The sequence below is a fragment of the Calypte anna genome, chromosome 14 (assembly GCF_003957555.1).
Source record: "Calypte anna isolate BGI_N300 chromosome 14, bCalAnn1_v1.p, whole genome shotgun sequence".
NCBI lineage: Eukaryota > Metazoa > Chordata > Aves > Apodiformes > Trochilidae > Calypte > Calypte anna.
Genome location: NC_044260.1, coordinates 206,634 through 226,497, shown reverse-complemented (window position 1 = coordinate 226,497; position 19,864 = coordinate 206,634). Strand labels below are relative to the sequence as shown.

At 53.5% G+C, this 19,864-nt stretch overlaps 1 protein-coding gene across 1 annotated transcript in view; it reads left to right on the top strand.

Moving 5' to 3' along the window:
• Positions 1-16,220, top strand: part of LOC103533073 (potassium inwardly rectifying channel subfamily J member 12) — a 29,853-nt gene extending 13,633 nt beyond the window's left edge. The window contains exon 2 of the mRNA XM_008498898.2: positions 14,333-16,220. Coding sequence (XP_008497120.1) covers positions 14,491-15,780 — 1,290 coding nt within the window. The 5' untranslated portion in view covers positions 14,333-14,490 and the 3' untranslated portion in view covers positions 15,781-16,220. The remainder of the gene's footprint in view (positions 1-14,332) is intronic.
• Positions 16,221-19,864: the final 3,644 nt, after the last annotated feature.

Genomic DNA, 19,864 nt, shown 5'->3' with positions numbered 1-19,864 from the left:
CTTCCTCTGCCTCGAGGACCCAGGTAGCTTGTTCCCACCAAAGGATGCTGGCAGGGCTTTGCCCAAGGGCACAGGTATAAAAACTCCTGCAGGAACAATTTGCTACAGCATTTATGCTGAACCAGCCAAATTGGGCAGTTTCAGGGCAGCAGCTGGGAGTCCACTGAAATTATTTTCCCTCTTGCTTCCAGCTCAATCCCGTCACACAAAATTGTTTCACAAGGAAAAAGTAAACTGCCAATCCTTCCTCCTCTGGGCTGGGACCTGATCTTGGTATTTTCTGCAGCAGGGAAGTATCAGTTTCCCCCAGATCCTGCCCTGTGTGGCTCCCATACAGGGTTTGATGATGCCAGACCATGTCCCCTGGGGCATCCCAGGGTCTGGGCGCCTGGTGCTGGAGGGCAGGGAGATCTCCAAGAGCCTGGAGTGCTGCTCTGTGTCTGCCTGGCTGCTGGCAGGACCCAGCAACCTTTCCCCCACATCGAAAGCCTGCTTTAAGGGTAAAGAAAAAAAAAAGAAAAAAATAAGAAACAAGATAAATAACACAAGCAAATCAGTAGCTGCGATGTCATCTGTGTCTCCAGCATGGCACAGTGGGGACAAGCCCCCCAAACACCTACCATGGGTGACTGAAAGAGGTGGCACCAGCCTTCCTCCCCCCTTCCTACCCCTCCCAGAGGAATGTCCTGTTTCTCCAGGGAATGACATATCTCCTTGGCATCTCTCTCTTTGGGAGCTTTGACTTCTTTCCCAACTGTGGCTCTCCAGCCTCAGCAGCATGTCGTGGATATTTTTTTATTCCTCTTGGTCCCCCTCCTGTTGATCCCAAGGGGAAGGAGGCTGCTTGGGAATCTCTCAGGCAGCCCTCTGGCCAGAGGGGATGGAGGGCTGGGGGCATGAGTTACCAGTTCACTTGTTTTCCTCCTGTGGGGCTTCAAAAAGTGATGGGCTGATGGGTTTGGAGTCTCAGGGGGGCAATTTCCCTGGCAGCATCCACGTTGTGTCACCTCTCTGCTTGGCTCTGTGACGACAGTGTTGATTTGAATTCTTCCAACCTAAGACTGATTTAAATGATGGTGAAGTTGGGGGGTGGCGTGTGGGAGTAGAGCACTGAGCACAATTCTTTTTCGGTTGTCATATGCCTCCATAAAGACTTCTTCTGCCTTGGGGATTTGCATAGATCCCTGGTCCAGATTGTGCTACAAAACCCACTGGTGGTCTGCAGAGCTATGGCAACAGCTCCTCTGCTGGCTCCCAGAGCACTCCCAAAGCCAGAAAGTTTTGATGTGTTTGCAAGTCTTTGTGCCAGGGACGTTCCTCTTTGGTTTGGGGGCTGCAGCCAGGGCTCAGGGGGTAGCCAGGAGTCCCCCCCAACTCCTGACCCACATCATTCTCCCTCCTCTGTAGCCCCATCACCTTGGAGATGTGATCCTATCCCATCCTATCCCATCCTATCCCATCCTATCCTATCCTATCCTATCCTATCCTATCCTATCCTATCCTATTCCATTCCATTCCATTCCATTCCATTCTTTTCTATTTTTCTACTTTCTATTATCTTCTTTTTTTTTCTTATCTTCTATTTTCTATTATTTTCTATTATTTTCTATTTTCTAGCCTACCCACCACCGGCTTGTGCTGCTTTGCCCAGCACTCCCAGCCTCACACCCGGCACCACTCTAATTTGATGCTAAAGCAGTGAGGTTCAGGGAAAACCAAACCAAACCAAACCCCAAACAACCCACCCATTCTCAGTGTTTTGGGGGAAAATAGGTGTTTGGGTAATGACCTCATGGGGAGGGCAGCTGCAGCCTGAGCCCTTCTCCTCCCGGTGAAACCGCAGGAGGCGAAGGAGAGAGATCGTGCAAATGTCCCAGCCCCAGGCAAAGCTTAATTCAGTGCTTGTAATCGCTGAGGACACGCACATCTGTAGGAGAGCAGGCTCCCTGCCTCGCACTGCTCCCAGAAGGGCTTGTTTGTTTAATTTTATCTCGCGGAGAAAATTATAAAAGGAAAAAGAAAAGAAAAAAAAAAAGAAAAAGAAAAAGAAAAAAAAAACCAAACCACCAAACCACCACCTTGTGGTTTTGCTCAGCTGCAGCATAAAAACGGCCCAGCAGAGCCTGGAGAGCACCAGGGAGTGAAAGCCTCACCTGAGCCCAGGTATTTCCTTCCAGAAGAGAGAGGGGCAGCAAAGGGGCTGGGACCCTGCTGCCTCCCCACACCCCAGCACCGGGCAGGATGGAGCCAGGTGGGAGGAATCCCCAGATCTGCAGAAATCTCTCCATGGCATCGCCACCCTGGGGATGCCGTGGGGAGGGAGTTGTTGTCCTGCATCCCCACCCCCAAACACCCACCTCACACCGGTGTAAAACCCCAGCTGTATCCGTCAAAAAATCAGCTATTTTGGGAGGCTCGGGGGGGGGGCCTCAGCAGGGACCCCACTGCAGCAGCCCAGCCTGGCCAGATGCCAGCAATGAGCTTTTGGACTGAGCAGAGCGGGTCCAGTTGAATTTTAGAGCCCCCAAAAATACTAAAAAAAGGAGATCTTTGGGATGCTGAGTGCTTTGCAAGCTGCCACCTAAACCCTGCCACGGCCACGGCTGCTGAGGGCTGGTGCGGCTGGAAAACGTGGGAGTGTTTGTGCTCTGGTTTCAGCTCATTTTCTTTGCTGTCATTAGTTTAAATTTCCGAGGGAGTCTGGGCTTGGCATCAGATGCTGACATCCTTTAATTTAGCAAATGTAAAAATGGGACCTTTTCCAACTGGAGCGATTAGAAACGTCCCGCTCGGTTCCCTCAGCCGCGGTGTCGGGTGCTGGACGGGCCCCTCACCCCCTGCTGGCAGCCACCCTGCTCCCCCTCCTTGGGGTGACAGTCCTCACCCCCTGCTGGCAGCCACCCTGCTCCCCCTCCTTGGGGTGACAGTCCTCACCCCCTGCTGACAGTCACCCCACTCCCCCTCCTCGGGGTGGCAGTGGCTGAGACCTCCCACACTCATCACATGGGTGTGAGAGCCCATCAGCACCATCCCTACCCACTGCACGGCCCTCTTGGGATGACAAAGAGTGCTGGAGGGATGGGTGGAAGAGGGGGGCCTGCTGGGGGGAGGGAGGGACAGAGCTGTGTCCCTCGTGTCCCCAGCAGTGACCCCCCTGTGCCCTGACAAGGGGCTTCTCCACCTCCAGGTTTGTGTCTCACAGAGTGTCCCCCCTCACCCTTAAGCTGCTTAATGAGGGTTAAGAGGCTGAGGGGGTCATTAGCAGCCATTAATGCCACAGCCCTGCAGGTGTCCCTGACAACAGCCCCCAGCACCCACCCTGCTGCTAGCACCAGGGGTGCCACAAGCCAGCATCATGGGTGCTACAAGATTGTCAGTGCTCAGCCACCCCCCCAAGCCCAACGGGTGGCTGGTTTTAAGGGGGACGGGGGGGGGTTTACCCCTCATTGCAATGATCCCAGCTGCCTCTTTGGGAAGGGAGGTGGTTGGTGGTGTGTGGCATCCCTATGGATACCTTCTCCCCCCCCCCCAGCACCACCCACCCTGGTCCCTCTCTCTCTGCCTCCCGCGGCTCTGCAGCATCCCTGGGCGGTCGCCTGGAGACGGCCGTGGTGGGGTTGCCACAGCGACGGAGCCTTCCCTCAGCATCCCTCCAACTCCACAGCCTTGGCCAAAGTTGGCCGAGAGAAAAATAACCCCCGCCCCCCGAGATCTGACACCTCCTCCTCCACCCCGACCCCAAAATGAGTGAAAAGGACAGGGAAACTGAGGGAAACTGAGGCACAGATGGAGAGGGAGGTGGCTGTGAGGTGATGGAGATTTAGGAAGCTACCTGGGGGGTGTCATGGGGCAAAAAGTGGTGGAAATGGGGGTGGTGGAGGGTAGGGGGTACCCACAGTTGCTGGGAAAGGGGCAGGGAGGTGGTCAGTGCTTTTTGGGGGCAGGTGCTTGTGCAGCAGCTCTGTGGGAGCCCTCCCAGCAGCAGCGGGTGACCGTCACCATGGCAATGTCAGCCTCACTCTGGCTGTCATCGGCTGTGACTTCCATCGTGTGCTGGGATGGGCTGGAGGGGTGGGTGCACGCTGAGGTGGGGGGGTAGGGGGGGTTATCAGGCCCCTGAGCCCTGCCCAAAACCTGAGCTCCCCCACAGAGGGTGGCGGGACCGACATCAATGCCACCATCAGTGTCCCTTAGGATGGGGTCTCATGAGGTGGTACCCAGCCCTGGGGACCTGCTGTGGTGAGGAAGAGGAGGGTGAAGCCCTTTGGGGTGAGGCTGGCAGTGGTGGTCCCCGCCATGGAGATGTTCCCCCCACCCCCAGGCTATAATTACAGACGCTGGAGGGCGAGGAGAGGTTACGTAACTTTGGCATATGGAAAATTCTTTCTGCTCCCTTATCGGCTTTATAAATACCTGGAACTCAGGCCAGGCCAGGCTGGGGGGAAGGTGATGACATGGGCTACAGCTGGTGCCCACACTCGGGCCCTCCCAGCTGCCCTGCCTCAGTTTCCCCTTCTCCAGGGGTGAGCGTATCCCTGCTGCATCCCACTGCTGTGCTGAGAGGAGAGCTCTGGTAGGACCAGCAAAAGTTTTCCACCTGCAGAAAAGATGGGTGATTTGTCTTCCTCCCCTGCAAAAGGCTTGGAGGTGCATTTTTGGGTCGTGGCCATCACTAAAAATCAGTTTCAAAAACCTGAGGTCCTGCCTGCAAGCACCTTACCACTGGGCCCTCAGCTGGTGTCACATCCCCCCGGGTTTTTATTCCCTTGCACCCTTTTGGCTGGTCCTTCCCAGCTTAAAAACCTCTGGGTTGGGACCGGGTGGTGCCTTGGCCACTGCTGGTTGTGACCAGGATGCTCCCCCTGTCCTGCTGCCCCTACTCCCCCTGGCACCATCCCAGCCCTCAGTGACATCCCAGGATGGAGATGTAGGGTGGAGGAGGGATACTGGTGGGTCCTGAGCATCACTGTGGCTGTCTGGGACAGAGGGGGCTGGAGCAGTGTCGTCCCCCCCCTTCCCCTTCCCCTTCCCCTTCCCCTTCCCCTTCCCCTTCCCCTTCCCCTTCCCCTTCCCCTTCCCCTTCCCCTTCCCCTTCCCCTTCCCCTTCCCCTTCCCTTCCCCTTCCCCTTCCCCTTCCCCTTCCCCCTCCCTTTCCCCTTCCCCAGGTGCATTTGCATTTACACCACTCACAAAGTTCTCTGTCCCGGGGCTGTTGGAGGGGGAGGGTTTGGGGCCGTATCGATCCCGAGCAGCCAAGGGCAGCCAGGGCAGGGTTGTGTAACCCTCCGTGTGGCTCTGCACTGGGGCTGTCACCGTGTCACCCCCCCTGCTGCCACCAGAGCCCTGGCTCCTGCACCTCTGCTCCCTGCCCACCCCTCCAGGCCCTGCTGGGATGCTGCCTGACCTCTGGCTCTGCACCTTCCAGGGATGTTGGTGGGTAGGAGCAGGACCCCAGGGGTCTGGGGGCTGCTGTGGCTGCCAGCAGTGTGAGACCACCCCAAAAATCTTCTCTTGATGGTGTTTTGGTGCCCTGCTCCTCATTAACCCCCCAACACAGGCACAGCAGTGCCAACACCAAGCTTTGCAGTCACCTTCCTTATTTTAGGCTTGCCCAGGTGGTTTTCATAGGGCTGGCCTAAAAAAACCCCAAAATTCCTGACTTCTACCTTTGTTACTTTCATGACCCAGTGAGCCACCCATCCATGACCTGGGCTATGCAGAGGAAAGGGTGTTTGCAACCTGGTGCAAACCTGGTGTTTGCCCAACCTCTCACAGGTTTCAAAAAAAACCTTTTAAATGCCCAGGGCCCTGCCCACCAGGTCTGCAGCTGCCAGGGCCCTGAACAGAAGTAATGAAAAGGAGTTATTTTAGGGATTTTTACATCTGCCCAGAGGATACCTTCATGTGCACCTCCATTTGAGGAGGGTTTCCCACAGGAGGTGGGTGCCTTGGGTGGTGGGGTGCTTGGAGCTCAACGTTGGGCAGAGATTTGGCTTCTTGCTGCTGGGGCTGGGCCAAGAGGGCACCCAGGGCTGGTACCCACTGGCAGGGAATGAGGGAGGATTAATTGAGCTGCTGATCTCTGATGAGGAGAGGGGCTGGGGAGCAGTGACCCCCCCTGGTGTTATGCAATGCCTGTGTGTAATCTTCCCTGCAGCAGATAAAGACGATCCCCCAGATACCCTGCCCTGCCTCTGCCTCCCCTGCAGATACTTGGATTTGGGGCTGCCTGGGGGTTTCCAGCTCCCCAGTGGAAAGGGCAGACACCAAGGTCAGAAAAACCTGGTGCCCTCCTTCAACCAGACTCAGCTGGAGGAATGAGAGCGTTTAAGGGACCCCTCACAGGGTCTGAAAGATGCTGGAACTCTTGAATTTGTGTGGGCAGAGCCATGAGCTCCAGGGAAATCAGTAGCCACAAAGCACTGTAAAGGCTTCTTTCATCTTGAGGATGCTGGGCAGCATCCCACGTGTGCCAGAGGGGTTTGTGACCCCCCAGCAGAAAAGAAGGATTTTTCTTCCCCCTCTAGGAAAATCTTGAATCTTGCTCTTGGGTCATGGCCATTGTAAAATGAAAAAGCAAAGAACCAAGATCTTGCCTTGGAGCACTGATTGCCTGGCCCCAGTGTGTGATCCCCCAGGTCTGAAGTGTTGCATCCTTCTGGATGGTCCTTCACATCCCAGAATCTGAAAATCCCCTTTGAGTTGCTTCTCTTCCAGTCCCTTGAGACTGGCCCCATCCTGAGCACATTTCCTCTAAGTTATCTTGTGCTTCCTCCCACCAACAGCTCTCCTCTGCCATACCCACAGTTTTGCTCCCTACCTCTTAGAAATGCCACCAAAGGTGGTTGTCCCCTTCTCTGGTGGTGGCTCCCACAGCTGCAGCTGAGGTGCAGCAGCTCCTGTGAATGTAGGGAAGAAGTGAGGCTGGGATCTGAGCCAAGATAGCAGCAAAGTCCCCACCACCCTCTCACTCCCTTGGCCACCCCTGTTGGGCTCAGCATCTGAGATCTCAGTGCAGTCCTGGGGTAAGCAGGGCCAGGAGGGGGGTTCAGCCTGAGCACAGCATTGAGCATCCTCCTGATGGGCCACGGAGATGATCAGAGGCTGGAGCCAGGCTGAGGGTTTTGGGGTTGTTCAGCCTGGAGAAGAGAAGGGGAGACCTTAGAGCACCTTCCAGTGCCTAAAGGGGATCCAGGAAAGCTGGGGAGGGACTTGGGACAAGGGTCTGGAGGGATGGGACCAAGGGGAATGGTTTAAAACTGAAATAGAAGAGATTGAGAGGAGATTTGAGGAAGAAATTCTTCCCTGTGAGGGTGCTGAGCCCCTGGTTGCCCAGAGAAGCTGTGGCTGCCCCATCCCTGGCAGTGTTGAAGGTTGGATGGGGCTTGGAGCACCCTGGGCTGGTGGGAGGTGTCCCTGCCCATGGCAGGGGTGGCACTGGGTGATCTTTAAGATCCCTTCCAATCCATACAATTCTAGGAATCTATAATTCCCCCCCATCTGCTTCCTCCAGGGGTTAAAAGTCAATCTTAGGGCTCTTGCTGACACCTTAACCCTCCGTGATGCCTCAAGGTGCTGGATATGATTCTGGGGTGGAAATGGCATCTTCACCCCTGTTGTATTTTACATCAAGAGCTGAGGGATCTGTGCATCCCAAGCTGCCTCCCATGAGGCAACCTGTTCCTTCCCATGACATTCCCAGCCAAAACTCTGCACGTCCAGCATTGCTCCCAACCTGCCTCACATCTCTCCTTCAGGATAAACATTTCCCTGGGCTCTGCCCACACGAGTGTATCCCTCCAGCAGGAGACAAAGCTCCTGGAGAAGGAATTCGTGTTGGGTGAGAGCGGAGCAAGTTGGGAAAACCCTTCTTGGGAGTGATGGGATTTGGGAAAGGGGAGTTGATGGGAGCTGGGAAAGAGGGAGTTAGAGGATTAGTCCAGCTGTGGGCAGGCTGGGGCTGAACAGGGTCCAGACCCATCACCTCCTGCCTCTAACCCAAAGGTGTGGGCAGCAAGCACTTTGGGAGAGGGCTCCTGAAATAATTCTTGCCCGTGATACCCAAGGGATGCAGCATGGGAGCCCCTGGGTGCTGCAGCCCTCAGCTCATCTCCATCTGCTTGGTGATAAAAATCAGCTTGGAGACATTTGCCCTTTCAGTCCCCTTTTTGCCTCTCTTCCCACGGTGCTTTTTAGCAGCTGAGTGATTCCCCTGGGCTGGGACAGGGTTTTTGCCCTCCCCATGGAGCCTCCTGGTATGTACTGGATGGGAACCCCCCCATTCCTGGTGGGAATCTGAGTCCTTGCAGAGGCTCCAGCAATGGCACAAGCAGGGGTCAGGGCAAGCAGGATCCTGGCTGCTGGGTTCTGGCTCTGCCACTTTCTGCCTGCATTGCTCCAGCACTGGTGTTTGTCCCTGGGAAGGTTTGGGGCTGGAACCTGGCACCTCTCCAGATTTGGGAGCCACCCCCAAGGTCACCCATCCAAAAGCCACTTCTGGCCCACAGGGGTGAGGGTCTTTGGGGAGGGATACTCCCATCATAGCCTTGGTGGGGAAGGGGACTTGCTTGGGGACAGGCAGGTGCTATGGCAGTGCTATGGCACTTCAAAGCCCCAGACACCTCCCAGGAAAGGGAAATGGAAAAGGAAACAGACATGGAAATGGAAATAGAAATAGAAATAATAGAAATGATAGAAATAGAAATAGAAATAAAAAATGGAAATGGAAAGGAAAAGGGAAATGGAAATGGAAAGGGAAAGGGAAATAGAAATAGAAATAGAAATAGAAATAGAAATAGAAATAGAAATAGAAATAGAAATAGAAATAGAAATAGAAATGGAAAGGGAAAGGCAAGTGGGAAGGAATGAAGGAAGGAGGGAGAAAGAAAATATAAGGGAGAGAGAAAGGGAAATAGGAAATGGAAAGGGAAATGGAAATAGAAATAGAAATTGAAATGGAAAGGGGAAGGGAGAGGAAAAGGAAAAGGAAAAGGAATATAAGGAATATGAGCAGGAGAGAAAGAAGAAAGGACGAAACAGAGCAAGAAAGGAAGGAAGGGAGGAGGGAAGGAGTCTGGGGGAAGGTGTAGGGGTGGTGAGGGTCCCTGCCATGGGTCCCACCCAGAGGAAATAATCTTCACATTCCAAACACCCCACAGAGCCCATAGCCAGCTCCCTTCCTCCACCCAGCACCAGGCATCTCCATCATCCATGTCCCAGCCCCACCAGCTCTGGGAGGCTCCTGGAACACCCCTGCTCACTGTGGCAGGACATGGGGAGAGCATGGCCACCTCAAAGCCTTTATTCCCAGGGCTATGGGGCTGTCAGGACAAATCCTGTGGGGTGTGGGGAACGGGGCATCAGCAGGCTGGGAAAGCTTCCCTCCCCCTCACTAAATCCCTTTCCCTGCGCAGGACAGTGGGTTACGGGACTCGAGCAGAGGTTGGATTTAAAGGAGATTACAACTTCTCCCCCAGGATAATCTAGAAATTCAATTAAAACTCTCTGTCTCTCAGCTGGGCTGCAGCAGGGCCACGGGGCACCCTGCACCCCACAGCCATGGCCAAGGAGCTCTGGGGTGACCCCCCTGGGCACACACCAGGTAAGGGCTGCCCCTCTCCTTCTGGGGATCCATTCACAGCCCCCTTGCTGTCAGAGGGAGCTGGGGCTCTGCCCCTTCCTGGGGTGATTTGCTGGGATATTAACACCCATCCTCTGAGCTGGGGGATACAGGAGGGGCAGCAGGGAAGGGGGTGTGGGGAAGGGGCTGCGGGTGCCCCGGAGCTTTTAGGAAGAGTGTTGCAGGGTCAGGGGGGTCTGGCTGCATCCCCTGGGGTTTTGGGGCATCTTTTGGCAGCCTCTGGTGTGACTGACCCTGCCAAGGCCTTTGGCCCCCCCTTGCCCTCACCCTCACCCCCTGGCCATGTCCTTCTGTGCTGCTGTAGGGATGTGGGTGAACAGACAGACAGACAGAGAGTATGTCCCAGCTGAGCCAGGTAGGATTCAAGACACAGCAGAGCAACAGGGCTGGCTGGGGACACTGTGGGTGCTGCTGTGTTCTCCAAACCCCCCGTGCTGCAGCTTGATAGGGGGATGTGACCCAGAAGCAGTGGAAGGGACAGTGGGATCCTGGGGTCCATCACAGCAGTGTGTGGGTGCTGGAGCTCCCAGTACGGGGGCAGCCAGACTGGGATGCTGGGTCCCTCCATCCTGCCATGGAGCTGGGGATCAACTGTGTGCTCTGTGCAGCCTCCAAAGGGATCTTTTCCAGGATGTCCTCTGATGCAGAACAGATTTACCAGGACTTTTGGGGTGCTTAAGCACAAGAGGTACCTGTCCCTAGCAGTGCTGAGTGCTGCATGTGGCTTCTTCTCTCCTCCCACGCCTGTGGTGGCATCTGCATGTGGCTCCCCCTTGCCGCTGGTCTCCCCTTCCTTGTCCCCTGTGCCTCATTTTCCCTCCTGTGTGCACCATCAGGACTTACAGACAGCAGTGTCTGGCACTGAGGGGGTAGGGGTCTGCGTGTTGCACCCATCTTCCTGCAAAAAGGAGCAGGTTTTCCTCCTTAGGAAGGAGGTGGGAGCCACTGGGGTGGGAGCCTCTTTCCTGCCCTCCCTGGCACCTGGAATCATTTATCCTCTGGATTTATCAGAGCCTGGCCAGTCCTGTGTCAGCCCTTAATTTATTGGGAGTGCCCAATGATGGAGGGGTTGTAGGAGGGAGTGAGTCCAGCAGCAGTGGGGAGCAGCCTGGGGTCACTGTTTGGCATTCCAGCTCTGGCCCCCCACCTCTGCTGGCCCCCACCCCTCATTTAGTGGGTGCTCAGCACTGGTCAGGCTGCTGGGGCAGGAAGAACGGGGGTGGTTTGTGTACCCCAGGCTGTGCAGGTTCATCCCCAGCCCTGCACCCAGAGCTCAGCTCCCTCCTCTTGCTGACATTGCTGTCCCACTGCCGGGGCAGGAAGGGCACCAGTGCAGGAGATGAGATAGCAGTGTTATCTCCTGGTATCACCCAGTGTGACCTCCTTGCCTTGTCCCCTCTCGGGCTGTCACCTCTCCTGCCAGGGCACCCATGGTTTGGCTCCTTGAACTCCCCATCCAGGTTGATCCCACCCAAACGCTGCCAGGTTCCTCTTACGCTCCCATCAACTGGGAGAAAAATTCATGCTGGGATAACACGGGGGCAGGGACAGGGATGGCAGCTTGGTGACTGCCTCCCCAGCCCCAAAATGTGTCCCCTGTGGAATTTCAGGGAATGGTGTGATGATAAATCACATGGATACCTTCAGCCAGCTCTAACAAATGATCTCCCCAGGACTCAGCTCCCGGTGTGCTGACTGCTCAGGGTATTGCTGTAACATTTAACTCCCCTTTAAAACAAAAAAATTAAAACCAACCAACCAAACAAAAGAATAAATAAAATGAGCCATGCAGTTGGTAGGTTGCTGGAGACACTTGGATTCTCTGTGGTGGGAGTTTGGTTGCCACTGTTTGGTGACAGGAGTCCTGGTCTGGGATGTCACCCATCAGGTGGGGTCTGTGAGGAGCTCAGGGGGAGCTGTGGCTCCTTCCCACTCCCAAATATCCCAGGGCTGTTTTTTTTCCTGTGCTTTAATGCTGATAATGCTGCATAAGATGTGTGGCAGGGGATGGTCCTGGATCTCCCCGACCCCCTGTGTGGTTTTGTCACCACCCAAGCCGGTGATGGGATTTAGGGTCCTGGAGTGAGGGGGAGTTTGGAGTTTGTTGGGAGGGGACATGGGAAGGGGTGGAGGAGAGGGGAGGGGGGGGAAGAAGGCAAGTGGGAAGGAATGAAGGAAGGAGGGAGAAAGAAAATATAAGGGAGAGAGAAAGAAAGGAAAATAGGAAGTGGAAAGGGAAATGGAAATGGAAATGGAAATAGAAATAGAAATAGAAATTGAAATTGAAATTGAAATTGAAATGGAAATGGAAACGGAAAGGGAAAGGAAAAAGAATGTGAGCAGGATGTAAAGAAGGAAAGGAAAAAACAGAGAGAGCAAGAAAGGAAGGAAGGGAGGAGGGAAGGAGTCTGGGGGAAGGTGCAGGGGTGGTGAGGGTCCCTGTGATTGTCACCTCAGGGATGGCAGTGCCTCTGCAGTCAGCTGGGCACGTCTGCCATTCCAGCACAGTTAATCCAGACCCCAACTAATCCTCCCGTGGGTCATTGGGAGCTCATTGCATTTTGTTCACTTCTCAAATGCATCCAGAATTAAAACAAACAAACAAACAAACAAACAAACAAAACCACTACAGTAAATTCAGCCGGTGGCAAAAGCATTCAGCGTATTGCCCTGAGGCAAGCTGGAGGGGTGATGGAGAAAGAGCCTTTTCTGGCTCCAGATGCTCAGCTTTTGTTAAAAAATAGAATTAATATTAATGAATGCAGCTGGTGTGATGAGGAAGACTTGGGATGGGTGACCAGGCTGGGGTTTGGCAGTGTGAACCTGCAGCTTCAGCTCTGAGAGGCCCTTTGACTTCCAGGGAGTCACTATATTTACTACATTTGTAAATCTTCCCCATGAATATGAAATGTGCCTATTTTGTGCTTCCCCATGGAAGGATCTGTAAGGATGTAAGGATGTAAGGATCCTTAAGGATGCTGTAAGGATGGAGAGGATCTTGTGCTTACTGCTCCAGCCAGGTGTGAGCAATCTCCTGGTCTGTCTTCTGCCCTGACAGCAAACAACTGTGAAGCTTGAAAAAAATCAGCTTTTTTTTTTTAAAAAAAAATGGTTGTGTGCATTGCAGTTGGTGGAAATATGTTATTTGGTATCTAAGATGGTGCCACACGTGGGACTTTGGGGATCTGGAAGATTCAGGCAGATTGTTACTGCTCCTACCTGCAGAGCTGAGCTCCCATAGGGATCCCCAGGTCAGATTTGGGGAGAGTTTCAAGAAAAGGCAATCCAGGGTTTGCTGTGCTTGGCAACGCTCTCCAGAGCTGTGGAGTGGTCTGGGCCACAGTGTCATGGAAAGGATGTTCTCATCCCAGTGTGTCCCCAGGGCTTGGAGCTGATTGCAGGGATCGACCTCATTGATGGGACCAACAGATCCGACACGGCACGTCCTGCCCAGACCCTCTGCCCCTGTGCCAGGGGACAGGGAGTCACAGGGGGCTCTGCACCAGCTCCCACCACCACCTTGTGTGTCCCCAGCACGGGGGGTTCCATCCCCGGAGGCACATCCCATGTTGCAAAAGAATAGGATGAGCTGCAGCAAGGGTTGGTTTGGGGGGTGCTCCTGCTGTGGATCGTGGAATCCCAGACTGGTTTGGGTTGGAAGGAATCCTAAAGACCCTGCAGCTCCAACCCCCTGTCATAGGCAGGGACACTTCCTTTGAACAGGTTGCTCACAGTCCTGTCCAGCCTTGAAAACTTCCAGGGATGGGGCATCCCTGGCATCTCTTTGGGGTGCTTGGGACATGCCACCTGGCTTCTCCACAATCCCATCTGCTCCCTCATAGAGCTCCATGTCCCATTGCAGAGGCTCTGGGGAGCACATCCAACCTGGGCCACCCTGCCCATGTCCACGCTACTCCCGTCTCTCTCCCACACAAATCTGAGTGTAGTTCCCTGACTGTGCTACAGCTGAACCCTTCAGAAGGGACCAAAGCAGCTCCCTGTTCCCCAGGGGCAGTTTTCCCTTCATACGACTTGGCCAGAAAATCCCATCCATGCCCATAGATGGCTCCATGTCCCAATGGATCCGTTGGGAAAGTTGCTTCTTGGGACATATGCCCCAGGCAAGTGCCTTCCCTGGGCCTTCTCCAACCAGCTGCACATTGGCCATGTCCTCTCCCACCCCCAGGCTGGGGGACAGAGGTTAAATCCACATCTCCCCACGGTTTTCCTTGAGCCCAGGAGAGCTCAGGAGGTGGGACGAGCACGGCTGCACTGTGCTGGGCAGTGATCCATCTGGCACAGGCAATGGGAGCTGGTGGAGCTGCTTCTGGGTGTACCTTGATTAATGTCCCTCTGCTCAGGAGGACAGCTTGGCCTCACAGCTCTCCTCTCCAGCAGCCCAACCCCTCTCTGACAGCAGAGCTCAGGAGAAAGGACTCCAGGGTGAGTCCAAGTTTTTTCATCCAGGGGTGTCACTGAGGTTCCACCAAATCCAGCATCTCCCCGGCTCACTTGAACTCTCAATACCTTCTTCCTTCCTCCTGTGTGTTTTTTGGGAACAACCTATCTATAGGAGGGAGATTTAGGACCCTGGGGGTGGTCTTTGCTCAACATGCAGCCACTCAAGCGATCAACACCCCCCTTGGGTCCCTCTGCTGTGGTAACACCTGTGTCTTTGTTCTCTCATTGCAGACCCTCTCACGGGATCCATCTGGTGACGTGGCAGCCAAGACGTGGACGCTTGGGACTTCTCTTCCACTCCAACAGAACCTGGGGGGTGGGCAGGGGTTGGCCAGGGGGACGCTGGGAATAACAGGACCCATCAGCTTGACTGTGGGCTTGGCTCAGGGATGACTGCAGGTAGAGTCAACCCTTACAGCATCGTGTCCTCTGAGGAAGACGGGCTGAGGTTGACCACCATGCCAGGTATCAACGGCTTTGGCAACGGGAAAATCCACACCAGGAGGAAATGCAGGAACAGGTTTGTAAAGAAGAACGGCCAGTGCAACGTGGAGTTCACCAACATGGATGACAAGCCACAGAGGTACATTGCAGACATGTTCACCACCTGTGTTGACATCCGCTGGAGGTATATGCTCTTGCTCTTTTCCCTGGCATTTCTGGTGTCCTGGTTGCTCTTTGGACTGATTTTCTGGCTAATTGCACTCATTCACGGAGACTTAGAAAACCCAGGGGGAGATGATACCTTCAAGCCTTGTGTTCTGCAGGTCAATGGCTTTGTGGCTGCTTTTCTGTTCTCCATTGAGACCCAAACCACGATTGGTTATGGCTTCCGCTGCGTGACGGAGGAGTGCCCGCTCGCGGTCTTCATGGTGGTGGTTCAGTCCATCGTGGGGTGCATAATTGACTCTTTCATGATTGGTGCAATAATGGCAAAGATGGCCAGGCCCAAAAAAAGGGCCCAGACATTACTTTTCAGCCATAACGCCGTAGTGGCAATGAGAGATGGAAAACTCTGCCTGATGTGGAGGGTTGGGAACCTCCGGAAAAGCCACATAGTAGAAGCCCACGTACGAGCTCAGCTCATTAAGCCCAGGATCACCGAAGAAGGGGAGTATATCCCACTCGACCAAATAGACATTGACGTGGGCTTTGATAAAGGCTTGGACCGTATCTTCCTGGTCTCTCCCATCACCATTCTCCACGAGATCAATGAAGACAGCCCCTTGTTTGGGATCAGCCGCCAGGACTTGGAGACGGATGACTTTGAGATCGTGGTCATCCTGGAAGGCATGGTAGAAGCCACGGCTATGACCACACAAGCTCGGAGCTCCTACCTGGCCAGCGAGATCCTGTGGGGTCACCGCTTTGAGCCGGTCTTGTTTGAGGAGAAAAACCAGTACAAAGTAGACTATTCCCACTTCCACAAAACCTACGAGGTCCCGTCCACCCCTCGCTGCAGCGCCAAGGACTTGGTGGAGAACAAATTCCTCCTGCCCAGCACCAACTCCTTCTGCTACGAGAACGAGCTGGCCTTCATGAGCCGTGACGAGGAAGAGGAAGATGATGACAGCCGGGGTTTGGAGGACCTGAGCCCGGACAACAGGCACGAGTTCGATCGGCTCCAAGCCACGATAGCGTTGGATCAGCGGTCGTACAGGAGGGAGTCGGAAATATGACTTCTCGGTCCTTCCGTTGACTTTTCCAAGGGTGGTTTGTTTTTTTTTTTCCTCCTCTAATCTCTTCCCCTACAACCCGCTCAAATTATGCAGAACAATGCAAGTGCCATAGGAATGCTTGAGAATTTAGTATCCTCCATAGTTCTCCGTTTCATCGCAATAACCACTGAGCGGTCGGCAGGAGGGGAGAGCGCCAGGGCCACGGCGAGGCCACCGTGCCTGCCACCCCCACGGAGCTGATGGCTCTGGGGGGACAGATGGATGGACAGAGGGACGAGGAGGGACGAGGAGGGATGAGGAGGGATGAGGAGGGATGAGGAGGGTAGGTGGAGCGTGGGCAGGTGCTCGCCCCAGGCAGCCACGCGGGGCTTTGCTCTCCCTCCTGCAGGGAAAACGCCAGAGTTTTCTTGGAGCTGAGCACTATGAGATCAAAAAAAAAAAAAAAAAAAAAAAAGAAAAAGAGGAAATATCAGGAAACAAGTCTTTCTCTCTCTCTTTCTTTTTTTTCCTTTTATTTTTTTAACTGAGCAGCAACAACAATGAGAAAAAAATTGCTCCTCCCGGCAGGCGGTGTGATTCAGTTGCACAAGAACAAGACTTGAATTACCATGAGACATTAATGTCCTGCTTTTTAATTTGTGGGGAGAAAGTGATGGGTGAGGGAGGAGAGAGGGTTTTTAATTTTTTTCACCATAAGTTTGGAAGACTGTTTACCAAAATAATAATAATAACAACAATAATAATAACAATACAAAATCTGAAAGAAGTGATTCAGTATTTTTTAGAAATGAACATGGGAATGAATAAGCCACCGGAGTCCTTTGAGGAGGGGATTTTGTTGGGCAGATGCAATAGCTAAAAGTCAAGGTTCCATCCAATATTGGGGTGGTTTTTTTCCCCACTGACATGGCTTAGTAGGCAGCAAACAGACATAAGTGGCTGGAGGTCCATGGCAGTGAAAACAAGCAGTGGAATTAGCTCTGGGAAAAGAGCTAATCAGGACAGAAAGAAGTGACAGAAAGAAGCATTGTAAACAGTATTAAGCAGATTTCTGGAAATATTGATCTTCAAGGTGGAATTTGGGTCTGGGGCATCAGCTGCTGAAGTGCTGGATCTCCCCCGATATGGGAATTCATAAGTTTCACCCTAATTGGGACAAAATATTGAAAAGCACAAAAAAAAGAAGAGTTGAAAGCTCTCAAATTCGGGTATTTTCCCACTTTTCCAACCAGTTTGGTATTTTCTCCCTTGAAAAATCATTTCAAACATGGAAGCCAATGTGAAAGTCATCTCATTGGGTTGCACTTCTTTTAGCACAGGAGCTGTCTCCTTGCAGGGTTGGGATTTATGAATTTCCAGTTCCCTGGAGCATCCTGCTTCCAAGCCAGATGTTTCCCCAAACCCAGGGATGCCAGCTGAGAAAACCACCCTGTCCTGAGCTTCAACCCAGCCCCGCATCCCAGCCTCAAGGTGGATTGTGCCTTATAGATGCAAACTCATCCTGCACCCCAGCCCTCCTCCCCAGCACCCTGCTTGCATCCTCATCCTCTCCTTGGGGTGACATCCCCTTTGCTCCATGCCCACATCCCACCATCTCCTGCATTTCAGACTGGCCTTGATGGTCCCTTTGCTATGGCACAAGACAAAACCTGGGCACAGGAGGCCTTTGCTCCTGCCCTGCTCCTGCTTTTGCACAGGCAGAAGGAGCTGGGATGATCATGGAATCACAGAACCACAGAATGGTTTGGGTTGGAAGGGACCTTAAAGCTCATCCAGTTCCAATCCCCTGCCATGGGCAGGGACACCTCCCACCAGCCCAGGCTGCTCCAAGCTCCATCCATCCTGGCCTGAGACAGTTCCAGGGATGGGGCAGCCACAGCTTCTCTGGGAAACTGGGGCCTGGGGCTCAGCACCCTCACAGGGAAGGGTTTCACTATGAGCCCCCAAAACATGTCCAACCATCAGTGTCAGGGACAGGATCTGTCCTTTGTCCCCATCCCCTTCTTGCAAAGGGCTCTGGGGAAGGGACAGGGGCTGAGACTTTGTCCTCACAGAGTCTCTGCCCCCCCTGTTCCCACCAGCATCCATCACAGCCACCCCCAGGCAGCCCTCCCAAGGGATTGCTTGAGTTTTGGCTTCTCCTAAAAAACAACCATGGGGAGAAAACAGCCTGGGGAGGGAGCCAGCTGTTTCTGCACCAAGTGCCCCAAAAAGGCTGTCCCCAAAAGCTGGGACACCTAGGGACATGCCATTGAGCTCCAGCCATGACATTTGTGCTTCTAAAGCAGCAACCAAGGATGCCATCCCATCCCCTATCCCTCTGCTCCCAAGTAGGATGGTTTTATCACCTGCTTTTTGCCCCATCGCATCTGGGGGGTTGGGAAGGATGAAAGAAAGGGGTGGGGGGGGGGCAGAGAGATTTTGTGTGTGCTTTACTTATTTATTTTTTTAAAAGAAATGCTTTTAAGTGGTTTTAGGTTCTTTTGAATAAATAATAGTTATATTTAAAAAAAAAAAAAAGGTGCACATCTTGCTGCTGTAGGGTTCTCAGAGGGTTAATTTCTTTATAAATATATATATATGTATCTCACAGTAAATATTTGTATAAAACTGAAGGAGAACTAGAGATGTCTTTAAGTAAATTATTGCTTTTAAGGAAACTCCTATGATTGTACAATGTTACCTGGGAGAATAGAATAATATATACAGATGTATTTTTAAATTGCTGCATAGGAGGATGTGAAGTGGGCTTGGGGGAGGGGATTTGGACCCTCCCCAGCCCCTGTTCACACACCCCCTTCCCCAGCCCCCCCTAGTGAGGATCTAGCTCTGGCGAGTTGTCGTATATATATACTGTATAGTGCTCGTCCTGGCCATGGACCACGCTGGTACATAGTGTATAAATATTATTTTTGCCTACCTGTGAGTGCTCTGAGCTGCTGGTCTTTTTTCCTGCCATCAGGGAGCATTGGGAAGGCTGCCCCCAGGGGTAGTTTGAGTCAACTGTAAAAGAAAGGGATGGAGGGGTGAGGGGGAGAAAAAAGAAAAATGGTGAAAAAAGCAAAAAAAAGTGGCTTCTGTTTGGCTCCTGGGTTCAACTTTAGGGATGGAATTTCACAGGGATACTCTTGGAATGGGGGGTTTGGTGTCAGTCATGGGGGGGGTGGAGTGGGATCCCCTGTGGGACAGGGCTCAGAGCTTAGAGAAGGGGACACGTCCCCCCCAGAGTATCCTCCCAGTCGAGGCCACTCCATCCATGGAGTTAACTCAGGAGTTACACTTGATCCTTGGAGTCTGAGAAAGGAAAGAGCCACTAATCCCCCCTGGGCCAGCATCCTGCAGGGACTGCCCTCTGCTCAGGGCAGCCCTGTGGAGGGGCTGGGGGCCAGCCCTGGTGCTGCTCCCACCTGGCTTCACCCCAAAAATGATGCCCAGCGAGGGCAGAAAGAGACCACATCCCTGAGCCCCAAAACCCACCATCTGGAAAGAGAATCCTCTGTTCTCAGAGGGTGTGACAAGAGCCATCCTCTGTCCCCAAAGGGTGTGACATGTCCCTGCTCAGCCTGGCAGGGGTCCCCGGGGCTGGGTCAGGATGAGCCTTAGCTTCTCATACCTGGATTTAGTGCACTTTGTCTTTTAGGGCTGGGACAATCAGTTAGCGCTCACCCTCCCGCGATCTGGTGCCTGCTTGACCTTCAAACCTTTTGTAGGAGATGAATTCAGAGCCACCTTTTCTATCTTTAATAAGGCAGAACAAATACATTTATTTTTAAACCCTCCTGCTCTTTCCTCTCGTGCTGACAACCAAAAGAGTCCCTTTGTGTGTCATCTGTGTTCCCCTCCTCCCCAATCCCTGTTTCTTGCACGCTGAAATGAGGGTGTGGCAGCTCCAGCCAGATCCTGCTCTCCCACCCCCCCTAATTCAGGGATGCTGCCACGGGGGGGTTGGTGCAGGGCAGGATCCGGCCACGTTATGAGCAGGGAGGGGACAAGGGACTGTGCCCGACCCGATGCCACCAGCCACCTCACTGAGCCCCAGCACCTGCCAGCTGCACACATCTGTCCCACTGCCCTTTCCCATCCC